We start from the raw sequence: 25,742 nt of genomic DNA on the forward strand, positions 1-25,742 counted from the left end.
GAAGTCTTACTGTTAAGAAACCACCAACGTCGTCCCGTCAGAACATTTCACTGTTGCATCCTCCCTGTCAATTGTGACTGCCTGACAGTGTTTACGTGTCTTGTGTGTTATGTTTTGTCATCGTTTGACTTGCATATTACAGATTTAAACAACATTACAAGTGCCGAGCACTTTTAAGACCGGGTAACAATGTTCTGCTCAGAGCAATGGTTTGTCCCCGAAGCAGTAAAATAAAACAGAGGGAAGGTTGCTGCGGTGCAAGATCTTGTTTCCAGAATCTGACCTTGCAATCGAATAGTAACTCAGACTTTCGGAAAGAAGTCAATTACACTACCCCTCTCCTTGGAGATACCGCGCTTGGAGTTCTGTGAACAGTCTTGGTCGCCCTGCTATAGGAAAGGCAGAAGTCCGCTGAAAAGAGTGCAGTCAGTATTTACAAAGATTTGCAGGGACTCGCGGGATTGAGTTACAGGGAGAGGTTCGGCCGAGTGGCATTTTATTGAGGGCAGAAATGTAGCTGGATCACGAGCGACGTTTCCTCACGTAGAAGTTGCTCTGTGTATTGAACAGCCTGACAAAGTAAATGGGCGTACAGAGTCGTTAACAATATTTGAAGTACACATGGACAGTTTGACGAATGTGACCCAATCACGAACAACTGTATCAGGTGGCCATGTCGGTCGGCATGGAGATATTGGGCCGAAGGACCCGTTTCTGTGCTCCATCATTCTTGGACTCTGCTCATCGCTGCTGCATCCGTGAACGTGAAGAGATTAATGTGAGCATGCGCTACTGTAAAACGCTTTATGCTGCGGTCACGTGTTCAAACTAACAAAGTATCTTTTTACTTCCACTGATAATGTCCAGCAGAGATTTAATTTCAAGAGAACAATTTACGGCTGTATTTCTGCCAAAAATGCGTTTGAATTTCTTTATTCTTATTTTTGGTCTATTTTTTCACTGCAGTTAACCTTGTGACGATCATCATTCTCAGCCGAGGAAACTGCGGTCTCTCCAGATGTGTGACGCGTTACCTGGTGGCGATGGCTGCGGCGGATCTAATGGTGGTGGTTATCGAAGTCCTGTTCTACCAGATGGGTCGAGCAAACGGACCGTCTGTTGAATCCGCTACTTCCTTTCTTCCTCATTTTGACCCTCAATGCTCTGACCGTCAGACAGATACTAGCGGCGAGCAGAGTCCGCAGGGGGCTGAAGGGACGGGGAAATTGCGGGAAACACCGGGATCCGGAGATGCAGAGTCGGAGACAATCCATCATTCTGCTCTTCAGCCTGTCGGCGAGTTTCCTTCTCTGTTGGGCGACAACCACTCTGGTCTTCATCTCATGCGATGATTCTACACAGACCTGGAAACGTCTATTCGGCTTTTTCAGGTACAGTTTGGGGTTCAGTGATTCAGAATTTCAGCAGCTGCACGAATACATTTATCTACGGAGTGACACAGACCAGATTCAGAGAGCAGGTGAAAATCATTCTGCTCTCGCCGGCTACTTTAGTTTTGAAATATTTTTAGTCTGTACCGCTCAGATGAAAGGGTCAAATAATTTACAAATTTCGAAATAAGATACCGCTCTGCAAGTACATTAATGAATTGAACTGCCTGAAAAAGTTACTGTTCCCAGCATTTCTGCCTTTCCATTATTTCAGAAGTAAAATCATTTATTTTTCTATTACAGATTAGATTGCTTGTCGTTTCGGTTCTGTAAAATGTATTTTACCTTGCACATTATATCCCCCTGATATCCGGGATTGAAAACACGCAGATCCATTGTCGAAGTGTCCATTTTCTAAATCTTGCTAGTGACCTGGCCGTGTCTGCCAATCCCGACGTCCATTCTCCTTCCCTCTTGTTCCGAATTCTCCCTTTATTTAAACTTCCGGTTTGTCTGCTATACCTGTATGTATAATTGCCTTTTCTCTGTCCGGATGAAGCTTTCCAGTTTCAGCAAGAGTCGAATCCTACAGCCCGGAGGAGATGTAATTCTTCATTGGCCCAACTTCGCTCTAATTTGATAACATATCGGGACACATTTCCTATTGGCCTGAGACTATTTTCATACAGTAAATACAAGTTACCCTTGCTATAACAGGTTTGCAGCACAGGCCCTTTACAACAATGATGCCGAACATGAGGAAAACGAGAAACAAGTTAAAAGAATTTACGTTTTATACTTTCAATAACGTTAAGTTGTATAACTTCAGAATTAATATCTTCGGTAGGAGTAATGTGTGCCCGGCAATTTTGCTTCAGAAAGTTCAATTACAGTATTGATTTTTTATTATTGATGTTGTCTTCTTATCGTGACATTCAAATGGTAAAATTGCGGCATAATTGCTAAAAGCGTTCACTATCAGTGATACGGGTGATTTGGAGAGAGGGGTTAGATCATCCTTGGAAGATGGGAGACTGTGATGGAATCTGCCAGGATGATATAGCAGTTTGTAGGACACTCAAATGCTAAGAACGTGGAAAATGTGGAGAAGGTACTTAAATTATGCCTAGAAGAGAGAAGATGTGGGGAGTCTGCCAGGATGATATGAGAATTGTGAAGGCAGAGTCACAGTAGGTGTAAGGACTGTGGACGGTCGGTACAGGAAGAATACAGTGAATGTGCCTCGAAAAATCTAACCGGGAATCAAAACACATTCCACACAGAGGATGGAGATGCGGGGAAGGGGCTCAATTTGCATTCACTGGGACAATTGCGATATATTAGAATGAAGTTGTTAAAAATAATCGCTTCTTATTAACACGGGGGAACCCTTCAGTGAAGCAGAAGATGCGTAAGCTGATGCAATGGGGCAGTTACTGACTCCCAAAAGCTGCGGGGTAATCGGGTGGCCATGGAGATTTGATATCGTGCAATAACGGGGAGCGCGACTCTGCAGAATCAAGCCCTGAAATGTTGCTGCTTCTCCGGACCGGTGAAGGATTCACACTAGACTTCCTCAGATGTCAGTAGCATTTGCAAATTTTTATAATCACTAATGGAGAGCGGGAAAACTGGGAGAACATAACAGTGACATAGTGGAAGGTTAATGGGAAATACAGCAGATGAAATAAAATACTGAAGGTCGTGACTCCCAATAATAAAACTCGCCTCTTGCACGACCCTCTCACACTGACTACGCGTGTCTCCAAGTAGCTACAGATACTGACCGTCGGAATCTCTCAACCCCCACAGACACAACTCCTCCTCTAACCTCTTCCAAACACCCAGACTCGGAATGGAAGTTCAGACACAGACGGCTTGGCCCCTCTTTCAATATTGACAAGCGGGTCTCTGTTCAAATAAAGATCGTCCGCTCAAACTGGAATGGCGGTAACTAGCCCCTCGCTTTATCCGTCTCTCTAAAGTCATGAGGGAAACTGCCCCGGCAACATACACATCACGTCTTCCCCGTTCTCTAAAAATTCATCCCGCCTTATACGTATCGGGATTTAAACTTGTACGTTGTCCCTACTTGGCCCCGAATCGGAAGCCACACATGCCTTTCCCTCCGCCCCTCACCACTGGGGATCATTTTACCAGTACGGGTGGGATATGGTCCGGAGGAAGAAGGGGTATTTTGGATCCTGTCCTTTACTCAGAATTCCAAAGGACATTCCGGACAGTACTGGGCCGTCAGATGCCGTCCATGGTGGGACGGGATTTGTCGCACCCTCTGGTCGGCGGTAGAGTATTCTCAGAACTCTGTTTTTCCCTTTGCTGTTTTTGTAATCCTCTGCTTAGTTGCTGCCTGAATGGCAAATTTCCTCCAACATTTTGTGTGTGTGCGTCTCTGTATTTCCATCAACTGCAGAATATTTTGTGTCTTATATCTGCCTTTGTAAGAGGATTGAACGTTGGCATTAGATACCCTTTGATATTGAGTATGGGAGCCGCTTTCTGCGTTAAAGCAGCTGCTGAGTTTTCCATATACAAATGAAAACTGAGGTTTGGACATGGAACTGGCGCTTGCAGAAACTTTTAATGGCACCGTGCGTACCCATAATGCTCAGCATTAAAAAAATTCGCCGGCGCTGAAGCATCGGTCATATGCGCAGGCGTGAAGGTTGTGACGGTGGCGAATTTTACGCATGCGTGCAGTTCACAAAAGGTCTCGGGAGCCCGGCAGCTGGATCGGACGCAGGTAAGCAGTTATCTACGGACTACTGTCCTAAACATCGACTGAGGGGCAACTGCTGTGAGCTCCCCACACCGTACCCCGCAATCCCGGGACGGCCCTGCTCACCTCCCTCTCTCTCTCAGCCCCACGATCCGTACACGGGTCCCGGGGAGCTTCTGGCTGATGAGGGAATGGGAACCGATGGATCTCTCAGACAGAGCTGAGCTCCAGCTATATAAATGCAAGGATTAGGAACTCGGAGAAAGGGAACAAAATTTTTTACATCACATTGAGAAAATCACCTTTGTTTCGCTTCCAATCACAAACTCTGCAGATGCTGGAAATCGAAGCAACACACACAGAATGCTGGAGGAATTCAGCATTAGTACTCTTTTCCATAGATGCTGCCTGGCCTGCTGAGTTCCTCCAGCATTTTCTGTGTGTTGTTGAGCTACCTCCTCTCGTTCTGGACTTTTCTACCGGTGACGACATGTTTTGACCCATTCTGTCTGGAAGTTAATGACATCAAAAACCTTTGCCCTTGGGCAACAAGTAACTTTCACATCCCAAATGTGCCAGACTCCAATGAGACAGACTATTACCCTTCCCTTCATATTTATAATAGATTCTACCTTCTTTTGTTCTGGACTTTTCTACCCGTGACGACATGTTTTGACCCATTCTCTCTGGGAAGTTAATGACATCAAAAAACTTGGTCCTGGGCAACAAGTAGCTTTCACATAACAAACGTGCCAGAGTCTGTTATTCCTTTCGCTGTGGTAACGTTCCCAGGATCGTAGCAGCAGGAACAGTTTGTGGTTGTGGTGAACTGGGTCCCCAATATCCTTAGGGCATGTTTACACACCTGTCTCTGTAAATGGATTGAATAGTTCACATCTGCAGATGTGCTGGGCTGTCCGCACAACTCTCTGCAGGTTCCTGCAATTACGGGAAGTACAGTTCCCGTACCAGGCAGTGATGCAGCCAGTCAGGGTGCTCTCAATTGTGTTCCTGTAGAATGTTCTTGGTATTTGGGGCCCCAACCCAAACTTCTTCAGTCATCTGAGGTGACAGAGGTGCTGTTGTGCTTTTTTTTACAACACAGCTGGTACGTAGACACGTGGAAATCTGCAGATGCTGGAAATTAAAGAAGCACACATAAAATGCTGGTGAACACAGCAAGCCAGGTAGCATCTATAGGAAGAAGCATGTCGACTTTTCTGGCCGAGACCCTTCGTCAGGGCACCATGTGATATCCTCGGTGGTGTTTATGCCAAGGAACTTAAAGCTCTTCACCTTCTTAACCACAGATTGATTAATGTCAATGGGGGTTAGCCTGACTCCATTCCTTCTGTCGTCCACAATCAGCTCCTTTGTTTTTGTGACAGTGAGCGAGAGTTTGTTTTCTTGACACCAGTCAGGTTTTGTTCAGACCTCAGACAAAGTCAGCAATCACATGGAGCATGGTGCGATGAATGTGCTGAGCTGTGTATATCACAATGCAAGAAGCCTCGTAGGAAAGCCAGATGAGCTCAGGACAGGGAATTATGATATTGTAGACATTATTGGGACTTGTTTACACCAAACAGTCTGAGGGATTCAGAGGAACAAATCTGTAGAGAGATTGCAGACCATGTCAATAAACATAGGTTGATTCAGTAAGTGATTTTAACTTTACACATATTGACTGGGACTCCCACACTGTAAAAGGACTGGATGTGGTAATGTTTGTCAAATGTGCCCTTAATCAGTACGTAGAATTCCCGACGTAGAAGTGTGCAATAAGCTGTTAGCAAATGATCCAAGGCTGGTGACAAAATTTAGTGATCATAATGCCATGAGATTCAAAATAAAGATGGTATAAGAAAGGTCTGGACAATGGGTTGAGACTCTAAATTGGAGAACGGTCAATTTTGATTGTGTCAGAAAGGATCTGACAAGTGTGGTTTGGGACAGGCTATCTTCTAACAAAGGAGATCTCAGTAAGTGGTAGGCCTACAGAAGTGAAATTTTGAGGGTGTAGAGTCTGTATGTGACTGCCAAGATAAAAGTTGAGAGAAAACTGGTGCAGGGAATCTTGGTTTTCAAGAGCTAGCGAGGCCCCAGATGTTTTGTTCCTCTAAATCCCTCAGACGGTTGGGAGCTACCAAGACCCATAAATGACTACAATACCAGGATTTCACACACTGAGCTCATCTGAGGTTTTTTAGTTGTCTGCTGTTGGTTTCTAAAAGTTTTTGCTGTATTATGTGCCCTCTCTCTGGCTTTATGTTGGCTTTGGCTTCTCACTTTAGCCACGGTTGTGTCCTCCTGTTGTTCTAATATTTCCACTTCTGGGGAATCACTCAGCTCCCGAATTACTCCCAGAAACTCCAACCATTGTTGCTCCGTTGTCACTCCTATCTTTCCCTTCCAAACAAGATTGGCCAGCTTCTCTGTCACAGAAACATGGAGAAGTTCAGCATGGAAATGGTCTATTTGGCCCATCCAGTCAATGCTGAAAAAACATTTAAGCTGTCTAATGCAAATACCTGCACTGGTACCATCACGCTCCATACCCCCACCATCCAGGTTCCCATCCAAACTTCCTTTAAGTGGTGAAACCGAGCACATATTCGCCACTTGTGCTGGCATCTCATTCCACACTCTCACAGCCATTATAGTGAAGAGCTTTTCCAAATGTTCCCATTAAATTTTCATCTTCCCCATTTACCCATGACCTCTGGTTGTGGTCCCACCCAACCTCAGTGGAAAAAGCTGCTTGCATTTACCCTATCTATACCCCCATAATTTTCTATACTTCTAACAGAATCTCAATCCAATGTATAATTTCCTTGTTTATTTTAGAGCCTTTTTTAGGTGTGTGAAATGATGAGGGGCATTGAGCATGTAGATAAACAGAAGTTTTTTTTTTTTTTTCCCCAGGGTTGAAATGGCTAACACGAGGGGGCGTAGTTTTAAGGTGCTTGGAAATAGATACTGAGGGATGTCAGGGGTAAGATTTTTACACAGAGAGTGGTGCGTGTGTGAAATGCACTGGCAGCAGTGGTGGTCCAAGCAGATACAATGGGGTCTTTTAACAGCCTCGTAGATAGGTACATGGAGCTTAGAAAAACAGACTGTCCCAATCCACAGTTGCCAGATCCTAGTATCTTAATTCCAGGTGTTGATCCATGCCCTGAACACACCCGCCTTTCCTGCAATGCTCCTTGTATTGAAATATACAGGGCTCAGCATATTCACTGCATCATGCTCAACTTTTTCATTCCTGACTTTGAGGACTGAACAACAACTATCTCCACAAACACTCCACTCTCTGTTCAGTTATTCAGGCTCGCATTCCCACTGCAACTTTCGTTTAACCACCCCCCCCCCTTACCCCCACCTCCCAGCATGCAGCTCTACCCTTTGGCTTTCCAGGTCAATAAAAATGAGGTGCATACCAGGTACAGGCAGATAGGAACAAATGGGGTCCTTATGAAATACAGGAAATTCAAGTGAACACTGATGAAATAAATAAAAGAAGGCACGAGGTTGCCCCAGCAGACAAGGTGAAGGAGAATCCTCAGGGAATCTGCAGATATGTTAAGAACAAAAAGATTACATGGGAAAAAAATAATCCTCTGCAAGATCAGAATGGTAATCCATATGAGGAAACAAAACAGATAGGGAGGACAAGGCAGTGGATGTGCTCTGCATGGACATTTGCAAGGCACTTGACAAAGTCTCATATGGGAGGTTGGCCAAGAAGGTTCAGTCACTCAGCATTCAAGATGAGACAGTAAATTGGATGATCAAACCTTAGGAACTCAAGTAATCTCTCTTGAAATGTTGTCCTACACCCATTGATGGATTTTGTAAATCTATTTACAGGTTATAAATTGGAAGGAATTTGTCTCCAGGAATCTCAAACATGACATGCCAGTTTTGCTGTCTCTGTCTGGATATTTAAGAAGTGGAGCGAGGGATTCAATCGACCATCCTTCCTGCTCAGACTGTGGGGAGGGATTCACTCGGGCATTTGACCAACTGACAAGCCCGTCATTTTACACAGGAAAAAGGCCGCTCACCTGCTCAGACAGTGGGAGTGGATTCACTCGGTCATCTCAACTGAAGGTAAGTTCACACTGGGCAAGGCCATTCAGCTGTTCTGTGTGTGAGAAAGGATTCCGTCAGTCTTCCCACCTGTGGACACAATATTCAGTTCACACCAGGCAGAGGCTGTCATCTGCTGAATTTCTGGGAAAGGATGCACTCAGTCATCTGACCTAATGGCACAGCAGTGAGTTTGCACTGGGGAAAAGCCGTTCACTTGCTCAGTCTTTGGGACGGGATTCACTCAGTCATCCAATCTGCAGTGTCATCAGCGAATTCACACTGGAGAGAGGCCATTCAGTTGCTCAGTCTGCAGGAAGTTATTCACTCATTCATCTCACCAACAGAGTCATCAGCAAGTTCACACTGGAGACAGGCCATTCACCTGCTCAGAATGTGGGACGAGATTCACTCATTCATCCACCCTACAGAGTCACCAGCAAGTTCACACTGGGGAGCGGCCGTTCACCTGCTCAGAATGTGGGAAGGGATTCTCACTCACATCCCACCTACAGAAACACCAATCAGTTCACACTGGGGAGAGGCCATTCCTCTGCTCAGACTGTGGGAAGGGATTCAGTAAATCGTCACATCTGAAGGTACATCAGCAAGTTCATGCCGAAGACAGGCCGTTCACCTGCTCAGACTGTTGGAAGACATTCACTCTGTCATCCTATCTACAGAGACATCAACAAGTTCACACTGGAGAGAGCCCAGTCACCTGTTCAGTCTGTGGGTAGACATTCACTCAGTCATCCCATTTGCAGAGACATCAGCGAGTTCACACTGGAGAGAGCCCATTCACCTGTTCAGAATGTGTGAAAGGATTCACTCAGACACCCCAATTACTGGCACACCAGTCAGTTCATAATGGGGAGTGGCTGTTGTTATGATTCCCTAGGTTTTGTTTGCTGTGGACTGACATTTAGAGAGAGAGAGAGAGAGAGAGAGAGAGAGAGAGAGAGAGAGAGAGAGAGAGAGAGAGAGAGAGATATGAAGAAGGCGAATCAGTCTGACTTGCAGCTTGTTTACATGACTCACAGCTTGTTTAGTTTTAACCACGGACACAGGCACTCAGAGTCAGACTGAGATGAAGGAGGAAAAATGGAAGGATCGAAACCAAGGAACTAGTGGCCAAGTGTCGCTGATTGCAACATTCCTATGCCCATAAGGGTGGGTAAATTATCAATTCAGCATACATCGAATGTGTGGAGGTCACCTCGTTTGATCCATAGGAGTGGATCTGAATTGGGGTATCCTGTGAAGACCACTGATGTGTTAACACTTGCCTGAGTGTGGTGTGGTAATTCACTTGAAGACGATACCCTTTGTGACGTCACTTTCGGTGATAATTCGTATGTGGATTTGGAACGAAGACAGTTAAAATCTACAGCAACTGTTATCTCGTTTTACCACCATGAAACTTGTGGAATTCGACATAATTGCCTTCTCTCAACATTGACACTGGTTTACAAATATCTCTCTCATCAGCTATTCCATGGTTGAACTGAACTTTCATACGTTGCCATCTCAAGACTCTAAGCCTTGTTTCTCCCGAGCCCAATAGTTTTGGCGTTATATTTACACATATATATTCATATAACAATGTTAACTTTTGTTTGTCTTGCTTGTTATATTATAAGTAGATTCTAATAAAGATAGTTTTAACTTCAAAAACAGACTCCAGATGTAGGTTATTGCTGCTGGTTCACCTTGCTAAGGTGAATTCGACAACAAGGAAGGTAAAGATGCAGAGGATAGTAGCTGAATGTTATGTATCTGAGGGTGTGTTTAAAGTGGAGGAGTTGGAGGTGTTTCCTGAAAGTAAACCTCGTGAGCTTGAGCTCCAGTACAAGTGAGAAAAATTACAGATAAAGGCTGCGGAAGGCAGAGGCAGTTGAAGCTAGGGAGGCAGAAAAACAGAGGGACGAAGCAGAAAGACAGAGGCTGTTTGAGCTGGAAAAGAGAGAGATTGCAGCAAAGGGGTCTAGCGTTAGACTCTAGTGATAAGTTTAATGCCAGTCAGGAAGTTAAATTGGTACATCCATTTGGCGTGGCAGATGTTGATATATACTTTCAGCATTTTGAGAAGGTTGCTCAAAGTTTAAAGTGGCCAAAAGAGGGTTGGACTTTTCTCTTACGAAGTGTAATTAAGGGGAAGGCTCAGCAAGCCTATTCTGCTTTGACAGTTGATGAAGCAGCTGATTATGACATAGTGAAACAGGCTGTGCTCAACGCTTATGAGTTGGTCCCAGAATCATGCAGACAAAAGTTTGGAAATTTGAAGAAATCTGTGAAACAGACTTATATGGAACTTGCTTATGAGAAGTTTGTGTGATTTGAACACCGGTGCACATATAAAAACATAAATGATGATTGTAACAGCTTGAAAGTGTTGCTTTTAATTGAAGAATTCAAAAGGTGCATTCCTGATGACATAAAGACATATTTAGATGAAAAGGATGCTGCCACTTTGCAGGAGACTGATAGAGTAGCAGATGAGAATGTTTTTAATCATAAAGTTAAGATTATCACGAATAAGCTTCCAAAAGAGTAGCAGGGATCACCAAGTTAAACCAGAAAATAAAGCTGTAATAGTGACAAGAGTAAGGATGAAGGGAAGCAGTTGAGGGAGATATATTCTTGTCTCACTTGTTCTATTGTAAGAAAGCTGGTTATATTATGGCTAATTGTTCCATCCTGAAGAAGAAAAAGGAAAAGTATTCAGTCCCAGATGCCTGTGTTCAGTATGTTGTAGCACCTACCAACCTTCAGGGTTCTGAACATTCTGTTTCAGGCTCAGTTAAGGTCTGAGAGGTCTGACCGAGTTAAGAAGGGATTCGATCATTTTATGTCAGATGGGTTTGTATTAGTAAAGGAAGGGTCAACCCGGTAACAGTGAAAATTCTTTGAGTTACTGGGGCTTCTCAGTCACGTATATCAAACAGCGTTCTAAGCTTTGGTAATGAGACTAATACTGGTGAGGTAAATCTTATTAAAGTGATCGGGTGCGACATGGTTTCCATGCCATTGCTCAAGGTAACTTTACTGTCAGGGTTGGTTTCGGGACCTGCTGAGATCGGATTATGCTCCAGTTTACTGGTGGAAGATGTTACTTTGCTGGTAGTGAATGACCTGGCAGATGGTAAAGTTGTTTTGCAGTGCAGTTAACAACTAGCCAACCACTGATGACCCACAGATGGATTTTAACATTTATCCTTCCTGCGCAGGAGCTCGAAGTATGGCTAAAATGTCTGCTGATGCAGACGAGTTTATTACAGAACAGAACCAAAATCCCGAGTTTGAAGCTTTAAAAGAAACAGCTCTCTCAGATGATGAGATTAAGAAAGTAGGGTATTATGTCAAGGATGGAATGATAATAAGGAAATGGAGGCCACCTGCTGTACCAGCGAGTGAGGAATGGGCAATTGTTCACCAAGCTGTAGTTCTTAATGTTTATAGGACTGGAATTTTATCTTTGGCCCACAGTTTGCCCTCAGGTGGCCATTTTGGAGTGAATAAAACTGTGAACAGGATTATGAAATAATTCTACTGGCCTAATCTCAGGAAAGATGGTGTGACCTTTTGCAGAAACTGTCACATTGGTCAAGTTGTTGGTAAAGCTAATCAGATCTCCACTGTGCCCCACTGCAGTCTATATATAACTGCATTTGGTGAACCATTTTCAAAATTTATAGTGGATTGTGTTAGCCCATTGCCAAAGACTAAAGCTGGCCATCAGTATCTGCTAACTATTATGTGTACTGCATTCAGATTCCCAGAGGAAATACCTCTCAGAAATATTAAAGTTAAAACTGTAGCGAAGGATCTTAACAAGTTTTTTTTTTACTTTATTTGATTTGCCTGAAGAAATCCAGTCTGATCAATGAAGCAATTTTACATCTGGATTATTTCAGCAGGTATTTTATGAACTGGGAGCTAAACAAATTACATCGTCTGCGTACCATCCAGAATTACGATGGGTTCTAGAAAGATTTCATTCTACCCTCAAAACAATGATTAAGACATAATGTGTTCCACACGTCTCTCTCTCACTCCATGAATTGTAAAGGCTTGAAAATACATTATTGCACTCACACACTCACTTGCCTAAAAAAGACATACTGTGTTGAAAATGGAAAAGACTGAGATGAAGGAATACATTTGCTTTTGTTTGCAGTAAGAGAGTTGGTACAGGAATCACAGGGCTTTAGTCCAATTGAATTTGTATTTGGTCATAGAGTGAGGGGACGTTTGACATTGTTAAAGGAACAGTGGATTGATGGGGATGTGCATGATAACTTGTTCGACTAAGTTTTGAAGTTCAATAATGAACTACTCGAGGCCTGTAGTCTAGCGAGACAAAACTTAAAGATTTCTCAAACAAAATGAAGTGTTGGTTTGATAAGTGGGCTTGCGAAAGAAAATACCAGGTGGGGGATAAGGTGCTTACCTTATCTCCAATGTTGACAAATCCACTTCAAGCAAAACTCAATGGACCGTATGAAATAGTCTCTCAAATTAATAATGAGAATTATGTTATCAAAACACACGACCGATGTAAACTAACACAGGTGGTACAGATAAATATAATAAAGCCTTATTTTGACAAGTAGGCACCATCTGTGAGTGTTGTTGTCAAAACATATGAATCGGGCAACCTTATGAATAAAGCAATTGACTTGCCTGAGACTTTTCACAAGCTAAACATTGTCCCAGTTAGGCTAATGAACTCGGTTGTTCCAGAAAACTTTAATAACAGGTTGGCTCACCTGCAGCCAAAGCAACAACAACAGCTGAAGCAAGTAATGCTGCAGTTTAAAAATTTATTTCCCGATGTTCCCAAGAAAACCACGGTCGCAGTACATGATGTAGATATTGGTTAAACCGATTAAACAACACCCATATCGCTTGAACGTAGAAAAGTGTAAACAGACTGAGCAAGAAATTGAAAATATGCTGGAAAATGGTATTATTAGTACTTCAGCATCAGATTCGATCTCATCCTGCATTATTGAGCCTGAACCTAATAGTAGTGTTAGATTTTACACTGATTATAGGAAGGCAAATGCAATAACAAAAACTCATACCTATTCTATCCCGATGATGGATGATTGCATCAATAAGGTTGGAAAAGCTGGATTTCTTACAAAGATTGATCTGTTTACAGGGTATTGGTGTGTTCCATTGACGGACAGAGATAGAAAGATTCTGCACTTGTGATACCATCTGGGTTGTCTGAATATAATGTCTTGCTGTTTGGAATGAAAACTGGTCCAGGAACATTCCAGAGAATGATTGATTTTGTAATTCGAGGGTTGGAACACACAGATGCCTATATTGTCACAGGGAGTGACACTTGGGAAGAGCGTATCTCTGCAGTAGAAAAACTGTCTGACAGGTATTCCCAGGCCAGCCTTACAGTTAACTTAGCTAAGAGTGAATTTGGCAATGCCACTGTGACCTGCCTTGGCTATGTTGTAGGTCAATGCAAGTTGCCTCCTGTTCGGGTAAATGTCCAGGCAATTTCTTAAATTCCTATTCTGACTGCTAAGAAGGCTTTTAGAAGGTTTCTGGAAATGGATGGATATTATCGGATGTTCTGCAAGAACTTTGCTGCTCTCGCTCTTCCTCTGACCAATCTGAAGAAGGGTGAAAAGTTTGTTTGGACTGAGCCTTGTCAGGAGGCATTTCAACGATTTTAAGTTATTATGTGAGATTAGGCCAATCAATGTAGTACTGTCAGCAAATTTAATTAGCAGATTGGAGCTGTGGGTGGCAACACAAGTCATGGATGCACAGAGAGTAAAGGAGAAGGCCAAAGAGACAACCCTGTGGTTTATGTGTGCTGAGGGTCAGAGAGACAGAGGAGATTGAGCCCGCTCTTACCACCTGCCGGCGATCTGACAGGAAATCCAGGAGTCAGCGACACCAGGCAGGGTGAAGACCGAGGTCTCTGAGCTCCTTGTGCCTTCGTATGGCTACTGCTCTGCCCATGACTGCACGAAACTGCAGAGAACATTGGAGAGCAGAGAACATCAGGGAAACAAGCCTCCCCTCCATGGACTCTTCCTACACTTTCCCTGCCTCGGAGAACCAGGCCATGTACTCAAATAACCTCATAACCTGGACATTCTCGCTGCAAACCCGCTCCCACATCGGGGAAGAGATACAAAAGCCTAAAGTGCGTAATACCAGGCTGAAGGACCGCTTCCTGTGTGCAGTTATAAGCCAAATGGATGATAAAATGGACTCGACCTCACAATGTAACTCGACGTGACCCTGCAACGTCTGTGTATCTGCACTGCACTTTCTCTGCAGCCATAATGCTTTGTTACAGTTATTTGTTTTTTTGTATGTCATCTCGATGTACCGTCGTAATGTATCGATCTGTGTGGATGGTACATCAGGCAAGATTTTCACTGTATCTCAGTACGTGATGATAATAAACAAATTCCCCACTTGAATTGTGTGGAAATACCAGGCAGACTGAGCTTCTGCTCCGGAACCGCAGAAGGAAACTGAACTGTTGTCATCTCTGTGGAAAGCAAGTATATGTAAAATGCTTCAATCTCACATTACGATCTGCGGTAACTGGGATCAGGTGACTGGTGGTGGGTCTCCCATATCAATATCGGAATCAGGTTTAATAGCACCGGCATATGCTATGAAATTCGTTGTCTCTGCGGTAGCAGTGGAACCTAATTCTTAACAAAAGATTTAAACAATTGTGATTTAAAATAACTATAGTAATATAGTACAAAAATAGAAAAAATAAAAATGTAATAAACTATTTTAATTGTGTGGAACTATTTGACTGACTGGGTTGTTGCTTTAGAAATTCTCATCTGAAGCTGAATTAAACTTTACACATTTATGAGAAGCTCAGATAAATACAAATGGATAAATTCTCACATAAACGGGTCAGACACCCAGAAAGATCGGCCGCACTTCAGCACGTTGAAACAGTGAATGAAACATGCAGAAAATATTGCAGGGGGAAAAAAAAATCATTGTCCACCCACAACGAGAGGACGTGACAGATCCGGATCTCATTGCTTTGTCTGAAGGGGCAAAAGGTGAAGCTACACGTACACGTTCAGCAGTGACCCGCAGATGCTGCAGATCTGCAGAAAAACATGAACAGGAAATGGGATCAGGTGACGGGTGGAGGGACTCCCACCTGTCCCGGTGACTCTGCTCCTCGCCCCTCACACGCTGCCCGACCCATCCGCCGCGTTCCCCATAATTATTCCATATTTACACAGACACATGTCTATTTTTCCACACCATATCTACACCGATCCCTTTCCCCCCACCCCCAGGTCACAGAGTCACAGGCTCGATTCCCACCCGGGTCCGAAACATAATTCAAGACCAAAAAGGCAGTGTTCACGTTTCATTTAAATCAGTTCTGTGTTTATAAACACTAATTTATATTCACATTCTCCCGGCTTCAGTGGTCAGGAACACTGAAACATCAAGTGAGAAACAGCAGGAGGTGGCAATTCGGCCCCTCTAACCATCAACAAGATGGCGGCTGCTCTCCCATCTCAGCCACGCTTCTGTCCGATTCTCATTTCATCTATCCCTTCGGTCTCCACACATCTGCCGGCCTGTTTTCCACGTGAGGACGATCACTGAGGCTTCACCGCCCTCTGTGGAGGGGATTTACAGATATTCACGACCCTCGGAATGGAGACATTTCCCCTCATCACAGTCCCGGACAGTCGACCCCTTTTTCAGAGACTGGGATCCCTGGTTCAACCGGTAATGATGTTGTGCATTTCAATGTGTTCACCTCACAGTCCTCGATTCTCCAAATGACATTTAGAGTTATCACATTTGATCTTTCTTCAAGTTATGACCCCACCTCTCCAGGGATCAGTCATTGCACTCTCTATAACAAATACTCTCTAACCTCTTGGTTCATGCTCTATAGAATTAATTTCCATCTTCTGCAGCCCCGTGTTGCCCCAACCACTCACCTCCCACCCTTGTCACAATTTTCACCTGCCACCACCCCCCTCACCTGGATCCACCTCTACATCCCCAGATTTTGCCCCATCCCTACCACTCACCTCTTTTCTCTGATTATTTCCGGTCCACACTCAGTCCAGAGGGAGGGTCTCGGCCCGAAATGTTGACGGTCCATTTCCCTCCACAGATGCTCCCTGACCCACTGAGTTCCTCCGGCAATTTGTTCTTTGGTCTGTATCACCCGTGTTAGTATGGGGAGCGGGATTTAACACCATATTGCAGGGTTAGGGTTAAAGGACTTTTCGGTGAGACAACAACATTAATCATGGGTTTCATCGCTGAATCCAGTGTTGTGAGATGTAAAGTCCCCTGTTATGTGTCCGGCTGTGCCGTGTTGTTGGTGGAGTGGGCAGCGTGGTATTTCTCTCGATTCAGGTCATAACACCAGGATTGCCAGCGGGGTCCACACACAGTGTATTAGTCAACAGAAAATCTCCCGTCCCTGCAGCCTTTGTCTCCTGGTAAACTCAACACCCTGACAGTGTGGACCGTAGATACCCCTTCCTCTCAGAGTCAGGGAATCACTCAGACAGCTGATCGCTGAGAGGAATTATATTTATTGGTCGTTAAAGTTCGCCCAGATTCGTTTGGACGGATTTGATGTGGAGTTCGGGGTGTCACAGTGAAAGGGCCGGACGGCCGATCTCTCTCCGTTGTCGAATCATCCTTCCAGCTGAGGCGACACTTCACCTGTGAATCTTCCGGGGTCGCCCATTGTGTCCGCTGCTCCCGATGCGGCCGCCTCGATACTGGTGACACCGGCTCCTCCGCAGTTGTGCGGGGCAGGGGTGTTTTTTAACGGGTGTCGATATTTTCCTTCCATTTTGTGCGGGAGTGTGGGTTTTGGGGGTTGATGATCGTGATGCCGTCCTTTTTGATTCAGGGGGTGTGGAGGGAGATTCATTTTTTTTCTCTCTGAACGACTTTCATGTTTTCTTTGTTTGGTTCTCTGGAGAAGAAAAAAAAAACTCAGGGTTATTAATGAATACCTGCTTTGATAATAAATGAACCTTTGAACTATCCACTCCGAGCGGGACTTACTTAGTTAGTCGCTCAGATAGGAACAGTCTGTGAATGCTCCCACCCAATTCAGCAATTCCCCTTCCACCAAAGATATATCTGTCCAGATACTCCCCACACAAGACAGGCTGGAGCCAAAAATACTTACTACATGACAGACCCTAAAGTCAAATTACAAAATGGTCATAATGGCTTACACACACAGAACAGACAGAAGCTGTCCTATCTCTACACATGAGTGCACAAGGAGATAATCATCCTGAAACCCTTGCTAGCTACCCTCAAGAAGAAATATGGCTCAGCACAGCTTAGTACATCTGTTGCTCATCAGCAGTTTCTATCAGAAAAACATGCTGCTATTGTTTAACGAAGTGTTAACCTTTTTACATACTTTATCATTCCCTCCTTTAGATCATTACATGACTAACAACATGCTTTCTTCTACAGAGAAAGCAACCAAGTACAGCATTAACTTCTCAGTGGGTAAAAACGGCATTCATCAGTAATTATAACAATGATATGTACAACCATTTCGCCATAATGCAACATCATGCCCCACATATTACCGACAGGTCTTCGAAGATCACCATTTCGACCCTTGGGTGAACCCCTGTAAATCCTGCCCTGCTCTCTTGATGCCGTCGGTCTCCTTGGAAGTGTGCTGGGAGAGGGACGTAACGTTCGTAGCCTCATCAGGGATATAGGTGCAGCATTCTGTGTCAATAATAGCACAGGTTCCCCCTTTCTCAGCTGGGATAAAATCTAAAGCTCTTCGATTCTGTATGACTGTTTGCCGGATTGCAATCATTTCAGTGGATGTTTCTGTTACTTGGGCCTGTGTTTCTGTCAGGGCACCTGCAGTATTGTGGCCAGCTCCTGAAGTGCTTGTAGCCAAACTGATTATCTCTCGTGAATTCCTGGCTACTCCAAAGCAGAGAAAAGTGATCATCCAAAATCGCTCAGTCTCAGTTATTCCTCTCGGCTGCTGGGCACCTGCGGTTCTGGCCAGGATGCATGTTTCCCAGTACAGGAAGCTCAGTTTGGTGGGGGCCTGAGATACCATACCTCAAAACACCGACAGCCACAGTAATCTCTGACTGGACCACAGTTCCTCACTCTCTTCCCTCGGTTTAATTTGAGGAAGCCCAGGCTAAGAGTTCCTCACTCCGGTTGGGCAGGATTACAGACATTGGAATCATAGTTTTACCCAGCAGGCCCCTAGTTCTAGCTGTTCGGCAAGGTGTGACAGAGAGACAGAAAGGTGTTAACATGGGGGCCCCCAGAAAGACATAAACACGAACACCACAGTTACATTCCCGAAACGGTTTAAACGAACCAGCAGCAATAGACCACACCTGGAGTGTGGTTTTGATGTTTAAACCACTGTCATTATTCGTCTCTACTTATAATATAACAAATTAAGCAAAATAATCAACAGCTAAAAGTGTTATGAGTACACATATGTGTAAAGATAACTCCCAAACCACTGAGCTCAGGGGTACTGTCTTCAGAAGGAACTGCCACCCAGGCAAGGGTTAACACAAAGGTAGATTCCACAAGGTACTCCCAATCCAGATCCAACACATAAAGTATTATCGACAGTGAATTCCACAGAATATCCCTTCTCACAAGTGGTTACCGCATAACACAACCGAATCCGAATCCGGCAAAGGGTTAACAAAAGTGGTAGCCACGAGATACTCCAACAAAATCCCCATCTGCATTATACGAATTATCACCAACAGTGATTGGTCACAGGGGTACCTCTACAAGTGAATTACCACACCCAGGCAAGGGCTAGCACAAGTGGTCCTCACAGAACACTCCCAAACCAACAGATCCACTCCAATGGATCAAACAAAGTGACAATTACACATTCGGTATAGGCTGGATCAATAATCAACCCACCTTGTGGGCACAGGAGAGTCCAATCAGTGACCTTTTGCCACTAGTCCATTTGTTTCGAAGCTTCCAGCTTCTTTCTTTCTCTCTGGCTGACTATGTTTGTGACTGTCCTTGCTTAAATAAAACAAACTGTGAGCTATGTAAACACAAGCTGCAAGCAAGTGTAAACACGCTGCATAGTCAAATAGTTCCGCCCCTCTCTCTCTCAGTAAGAATCAAACAGGAGACGGGAAAGCCAGGCTTGTATACACAGGAATTTAGTAGGAGAATTTAGAATTTAGTATTTTCTCCTCGTATTCCCTTTTTAGTTATCTTCTATTGCTCTATAAATGTTTCCCAATCTTCTGGCTTCCCTCTCATCTTTCCTGTGTTATACATCTTTTTGATTTTTGTACTGTCCTTGACTTCCCTTGTCAGCCATGGTCGCCCCCTACTCCCCTGAGCTGGCTTTTACCACTGGGATTGGGTGGGACTAAAACCAGGGGCCATGGGTTAAGGGTGAAAGGTGAAACGTTAAGGGGAACATCGGGGGAAACTTCTTGACGCAGACGGTCATCCGGGTGCGGAACGAGCAGCCAGCACAAGTGGTTGCATGCGAGCATGTTTTCAACTTTTAAGAGGTTCGTGTAGGTATCTGGATGGTAGTGGTGTGGGAGTGGGCAGATTAATTAGTTCAGTACAAACCAGAAGGCCCAAATGGCCTGTTTCTGTATTGTAATTACCTGAAGTAATTCTAATATTCACTCTAAGTCCTTCTAACAGCTGTGCAGACCAACCATTCACCTCAGCAGGGAATTTTTATAGGCCGTTAAAATTGTGAAACTTTAAGATAACAATACGTAAAAGAAAATCCCAGATGCAGGTTAAGAAAGACAATTTGCGTGAGAGTGTTTCAGTTACTGTGGGGCCAGGCGGCCATGCAGCTCAGCAGGAAGAGGGAATAATACCAATGGAGAGAGTCAAACTGAGCCAGGGTACAAATTGCAAATGACAGAAATGCCCCATTGTTATAGAAACAGGAAGAGCATCAGGGAATCGATGGTCATTCCAGGTTCCAGCACTAGTCAGGAGATGTTTTATCCGTCCAACTTGGGCTGAACCGCATTGTAACAGTAAGGAATAGCCTGAGCAAAACTTGGCGACTCAAGCAATCTCATCTGAAATGTTGTCCAGCAGCCATTGATGGACTTTGTAAATCATTTCACAGGTTAAAACGAGAAGGAATTTGTCTCCAGGAATCTCAATCACAGCACGCCAGTTTTGCTGTCTCTGTCCAGAGATTTAAGGAGTGGAGCGAGGGTAAAATCGACCATCCTTCCTATTCAGACTGTGGGGAGGGATTTATTCGGTTATCTAACCAACTGGCACGCCCGTCATCTTATAAAGGAGAAAGGCCGTTCACCTGCTCAGACAGTGGGAATAGATTCACTCAGTCATCTCAACTGAAGGTACATCAGAAAGTTCACACTGGGCAAGGCCATTCACCTGTTCTGTGTGTGTGAGAAAGGATACAATTGGTTTTCCCACCTGCGGACACACCCGTCAGTTTACACTGGGCAGAAGCTGGTAAACGGCTGTATTTGTAGGAAAGGATTCACTCAATCATCTGACGTAATGGCTCAACAGCGGGTTCACTCTGCGGAGAGGCCATTCACCTGCTCAGAATGTGCGAAACGATTCACTCGGTCATCCGACCTACAGAGACATCATCGAATTCACACCGGGGAGAAGCCGTTCAACTGCTCAGTCTGTGGGAAGGGATTCACTCAGTCATCCAACCTACAGAGTCATCAGCGAGTTCACACCGGGGAGAAGCCGTTCCCCTGTTCAGAATGCGGGAAGGGATTCGCTCACTTATCCAACCTACGGAGTCACTTGCGAGTTCACACTGGTGAGAAGCCGTTCAACTGTTCAGTCTGTGGGGAGAGATTCTCTCAGTCAAACAACCTACAGAGACACCAGCGAGTTCACACTGGAGAGAGGCTGTCACCTGCTCAGTCTGTGGGAAGGGATTCAGACAGTCATCCAACCTGCAGATACATCAGCGAGTTCACACCGGGGACAAGCCATTCACCTGTTCAGAATGTGGGGAGGGATTCACTCACCTATCCAACCTACAGAGATACCAGCGAGTTCACACTGGGGAGAAGTCGTTCAACTGCTCAGACTGTGGGAAAGGATTCAGTCAGTCATCCACCCTACAGAGACACCAGCGAGTTCACACTGGGGAGAAGCCGTTCACCTGCTCAGAATGTGGGAAGCGATTCACTCACCTATCCACCCTACGGAGTCATCAGCGAGTTCACACTGGGAAGAAGCCATTCACTTGCTCAGTCTGTGGGAACGGATTCACTCAGTCTTCCCACCTACGGAGTCATCAGCGATTTCACAGCGGGGAGAAGCCATTCACCTGTTCAGAATGTGGGAAGAGATTCGCTCACTTAGCCAACCTACGGAGGCACTCGCGAGCTCACACCTGGGAGAAGCCGTTCAACTGCTCAGTCTGTGGGAACGGATTCACTCAGTCATCCATCCTACGGAGACACCAGCGAGTTCACACTGGGGAGAAGCCGTTCACTTGCTCAGAATGTGGAAAGGGATTCACTCAGTCATCCCAAGTAATGGCACGCCAGTCAGTTCACAATCGGGAGTTGCCGTTGTTATGAATCTCTAGATTTCGTTTGCTGTAGACTGCCATTTTCAGAGAGAGAAATTAAAAAGGTAAATCAGTCTGACTTGCAGCTTGTTTAGTTTTAACCGAGGACACAGACACTCAGAGTTAGACGGAGACGAAGGAGGGAAAATGGAAGGATCAAAACCAGGGAACTAGTGGCCAAGGGTCGCTGATTGCAACTTTTCTAGTCCCACCAGGGTGGGTTAATTATCGAATCATCGTACCTCGAATGTGAGGATGTCACCTCTTTTGATCCGTAGGGGTGGATCTGATTTGGGGTATCCTGTGAAGACCACTGATGTGTTAACCCTTGCTGGATGTGGTGGGGTAATTCACTTGAAGATGATACCCCTTGTGACAAGTCACTTTCGGTGATAATTCGTATGTGGATTTGGAATGATGACGGATAAAATCTACAGCAACTGTTGTCTCGTTTTACCGCCATGAAACCTGTGGAATTCGACATAATTGCCTTCTCTCAACATTTACGTTGCAATGATGAAGTTCCTATTCTGACTGGTAAGAAGGCTCTTAGAAGGTTTCTGGGAATGGTTGGATAAAGTTCAGCAAGAACTTTACTGATAATGCTCTTCCTCTGACTAATCTCCAGAAGAAAGGTGAAAAGTTTGTTTGGACCGAGCCTTGTCAGGAGGCATTTGATGGATTGAAAGCGATTTTTGTGTCATTAGCCTGTGCTCAGGGCAAAGCCATTACAAAGCCATTTTCTGCAGCTGTGGGTGCCAGTGATGAAGCTGCCGGGGCAGTGTTATTACAGAAAGATGATGATGATGTTGAACAGCCTGTAGCTTACTTTTAGAGAAAATTCAATGAGCAGCAAATAAATTATTCCACCTTAGCGGGCTCACTTTTAACATTTAAGAAAAACTTGGACAGATATATGGATGGGAGGGGCTTGGAGGGATATGGCCCAGTGGGAGCTGGCAGAAAAATGGTTCGGCGCAGCCAAGAAGGGCCAAAAGGCCTGTTTCTGTGCTGTAATGTTCTATGGTTCTTAGAGAAAGACTTGTTGTCACTCAGCTGGGCTTTGTGGCATTTTGATGTCGATGTTTGTCCTGAGAAGAAACCTCTTGTAGTTTATACTGATCATAATGTGTTGGTGTTTTTGATTCAAGTAAAGGGCAAATAAAGATGATTGTTAAACTAGAGACTGATTTTGCAAGAATATGGTATTGTGATAATGCATATGAAAAGCACGGACAACACCAATGCCGATTGTTTTTCCAGATGCTGAGCTTACAGTTTTAATAGTGAAGCACAATCTAATATTTGTATACGATTCTGCAATGTGTTACATGATAACCATACATGCATTATTTTACATACTGTAGCTTGCAGTTAATTTTTTTTCTCTTTTAGAGCAAAAAGAAATGTTTTGGGGGGAGGGTAAGTGTTATGAATCTTTAAGTTTCGTTTGCTGTGGACTGTCACTTTAAGAGAGTGCCTGAGGAGGTGGGAATTAACAATGACGTGAGCAGCTGACATTAACAGCTCATTTTTGATTTTTACAGAGTGAGAGAGAGCTCAAGGAGACGGAACTGTCTGCATTGCAGCTTGTTCACATTACTCGCAGTTTGTTTAGTTTTAAGCGAGGACACAGACACAGTCAGAAGCAAGAGAACAAAAGGATTTAGACAAGGAAACTGGTGGCCAAGGGTCACTGTTTGGAACTCTCCTGTGCCCACAAGGGTACTTTGATTATCGATTCAGTGCACATCGAATGTGTGCCTGTCACCACGAATAATCCACAGGAGTGGATTTTGTTTGTGGAATCCTGTGGAGACCACTTAAGTGTTAACCCTTGCCTGGGTATGTGGTGTGGCGATTCACTTGAAGACGATATCCCCCAGGAAATCTAAAATTCAAACAACAACACAAACAAAATGCTGGTGGAACACAGCAGGTCAGGCAGCATCTATAGGGAGAAGCACTGTCGACGTTTCGGGCCGAGACCCTTCGTTAGGACTAACCGAAAGGAAAGATAGTAAGAGATTTGTAAGTAGTGGGGAAGGGGGAAATGCGAAATGATAGGGGAGGACCGGAGGGGGTGGGATGAAGCTAAGAGCAGGAAAGGTGATTGGCGAAAGGGTTACAGCCCTGGAGAAGGGAAAGGTTCATAGGACGGGAAGCCTCGGGAGAAAGAAAGGAGGGGTGGAGATGGAGAACCGGCAAACAACTAAATATGTCAGGGATGAGGTAAGAACGGGAGGAGGTATTAACGGAAGTTCGACATTTTAATTACACGTCCCATTCCCATTCTGACATGTCTATCCATGGCCTCCTCTATTGTCAAAATGGATCCATACTCAGGTTGGAGGAAAAACAACTTATAAACCAGTTGGGTAGCCTCCAACCTGATGGCATGAACATTGACTTCTCTAACTTCCGTTAATGCCTCTTCTCCCCTTCTTACCCCATCCCTGACATATTTAGTTGTTTGCCTGTTCTCCATCACCCTCTGGTGTTCCCCACTTCCTTTCTTACTCCCGAGGCCTCCCGTTCCGTGATCCTTTCCCTTCTCCATCTCTGTATCACTTTCGCCAATCACCTTTCCAGCTCTTAGCTTCATCCCACCCCCTCCGGTCTTCTGGTATAATTTCGCATTTCCCCCTTCCCCCACTACTTTCAAATCTCTTTCTATCTTTCCTTTCGGTTAGTCCTGACGAAGGGTTTCGGCCCGAAACGTCGACAGTGCTTCTCCCTATAGATGTTGCCTGGCCTGCTGTGTTCCACGAGCATTTTGTGTGTGTTGTTGATCCCTGTGACAAGTTACTTTCGGTGATAATTCGTATATGGATTTGGAACGGCGACGGGTAAAATCTACGGCGACTGTTATCTCATTTTACCACCGTGGAACCTATGGAGTTCAACGTAATTGCCTTCTCTCTGCATTTGCCCTAGATTACAAATATCTCTCTCCCATCCCTTATTCCGTGAATGAACTATACTTTCATACTTTACCATCTCAGGACTCTAAGCCTTGTTCCCCTCCCACCCCCCCCCCCCCCCCCACCACCGCCGAGCTCAATAGTTTGGGAGTTATATTCATACATACGTATACACCATATCTTGCTTAAGTTACTATATTGTCAGTAGATACTAATGAAGATACTGGTTTTAACATAAAAAAACGTGCTATTCAGAGCATAAATAGGAGGATATTTCAGATGAATAGGTGTCTTGAAAAATGGTGCAAGGGGGAGGGATTCAAATTTCCGGGGCATTGGAACCATTTCTGGGAGAGGTGGGACCGGTATAAACAGGATGGTCTGCACCTGGGCTGGTCTGGAACCAATGTCCTAGGGGTTTGCTACTGCTGTTCAGGAGGATTTAGACTAACGTGGCAGGGGGGAGGGAACAAGTGCAGAGAGACAGGGGTGTGTAAAATGAGGGTAGAAGCAAAAAGTAGTAAAGTGAAAAGTAAAAATGGCAGGCAGGCAAATCCAGGGCAAAAAGCAAAAAGAGCCACTTTACAACATAATTGTATAAGGGCTAAGAGTGTTGTGAAAACAAGCCTGAAGACTTTGTATGTCAATGAGAGGAGCATTCGTAACAAGGTGGAAGAATTGAATGTGCAGATAGTTATTAATGAATACGATATAGTTGGGATCACAGAGACATGGCTCCAGGGTGACCAAGGAGGGAGGTCAACATCCACGGGTATTCAATATTCAGGAGGGATAGACAGGAAATAAAAGGAGGTGGGGTAGTATTGCTGGTTAGAGAGGAGATTAACGCAATAGAAAGGAAGGACATTAGCCTGGAGGATGTGGAATCGATATGGGTAGAGCTGCATAACACTAAGGGACAGAAAACGCTGTTGGGAGTTGTGTACAAACAAACCTAACAGTAGTAGTGAAGT

At 44.6% G+C, this 25,742-nt stretch overlaps 2 protein-coding genes across 2 annotated transcripts; both read left to right on the forward strand.

Moving 5' to 3' along the window:
* The first annotated feature begins 673 nt into the window (after positions 1 to 673).
* On the forward strand, positions 674 to 8,467 carry LOC132387497 (zinc finger protein 420-like). Its single transcript, XM_059959870.1, has 3 exons — positions 674 to 794; positions 4,022 to 4,152; positions 8,002 to 8,467. Exons 1-3 carry the CDS (start codon positions 674 to 676, stop codon positions 8,398 to 8,400), a joined length of 651 nt encoding a protein of 216 aa, XP_059815853.1. The 3' UTR covers positions 8,401 to 8,467.
* Positions 8,468 to 19,788: 11,321 nt separating this feature from the next.
* Positions 19,789 to 21,749, forward strand: LOC132387498 (zinc finger protein 239-like; the record flags this gene model as incomplete). Its single annotated transcript, XM_059959871.1, has 3 exons — positions 19,789 to 19,808; positions 20,775 to 21,069; positions 21,225 to 21,749. Coding segments are annotated over exons 1-3 (840 nt in total), but the record flags the coding sequence as incomplete, so codon positions are not given.
* Positions 21,750 to 25,742: the final 3,993 nt, after the last annotated feature.

The sequence above is a fragment of the Hypanus sabinus genome, unplaced genomic scaffold (assembly GCF_030144855.1).
Source record: "Hypanus sabinus isolate sHypSab1 unplaced genomic scaffold, sHypSab1.hap1 scaffold_192, whole genome shotgun sequence".
Taxonomy (NCBI): Eukaryota; Metazoa; Chordata; class Chondrichthyes; order Myliobatiformes; family Dasyatidae; genus Hypanus; species Hypanus sabinus.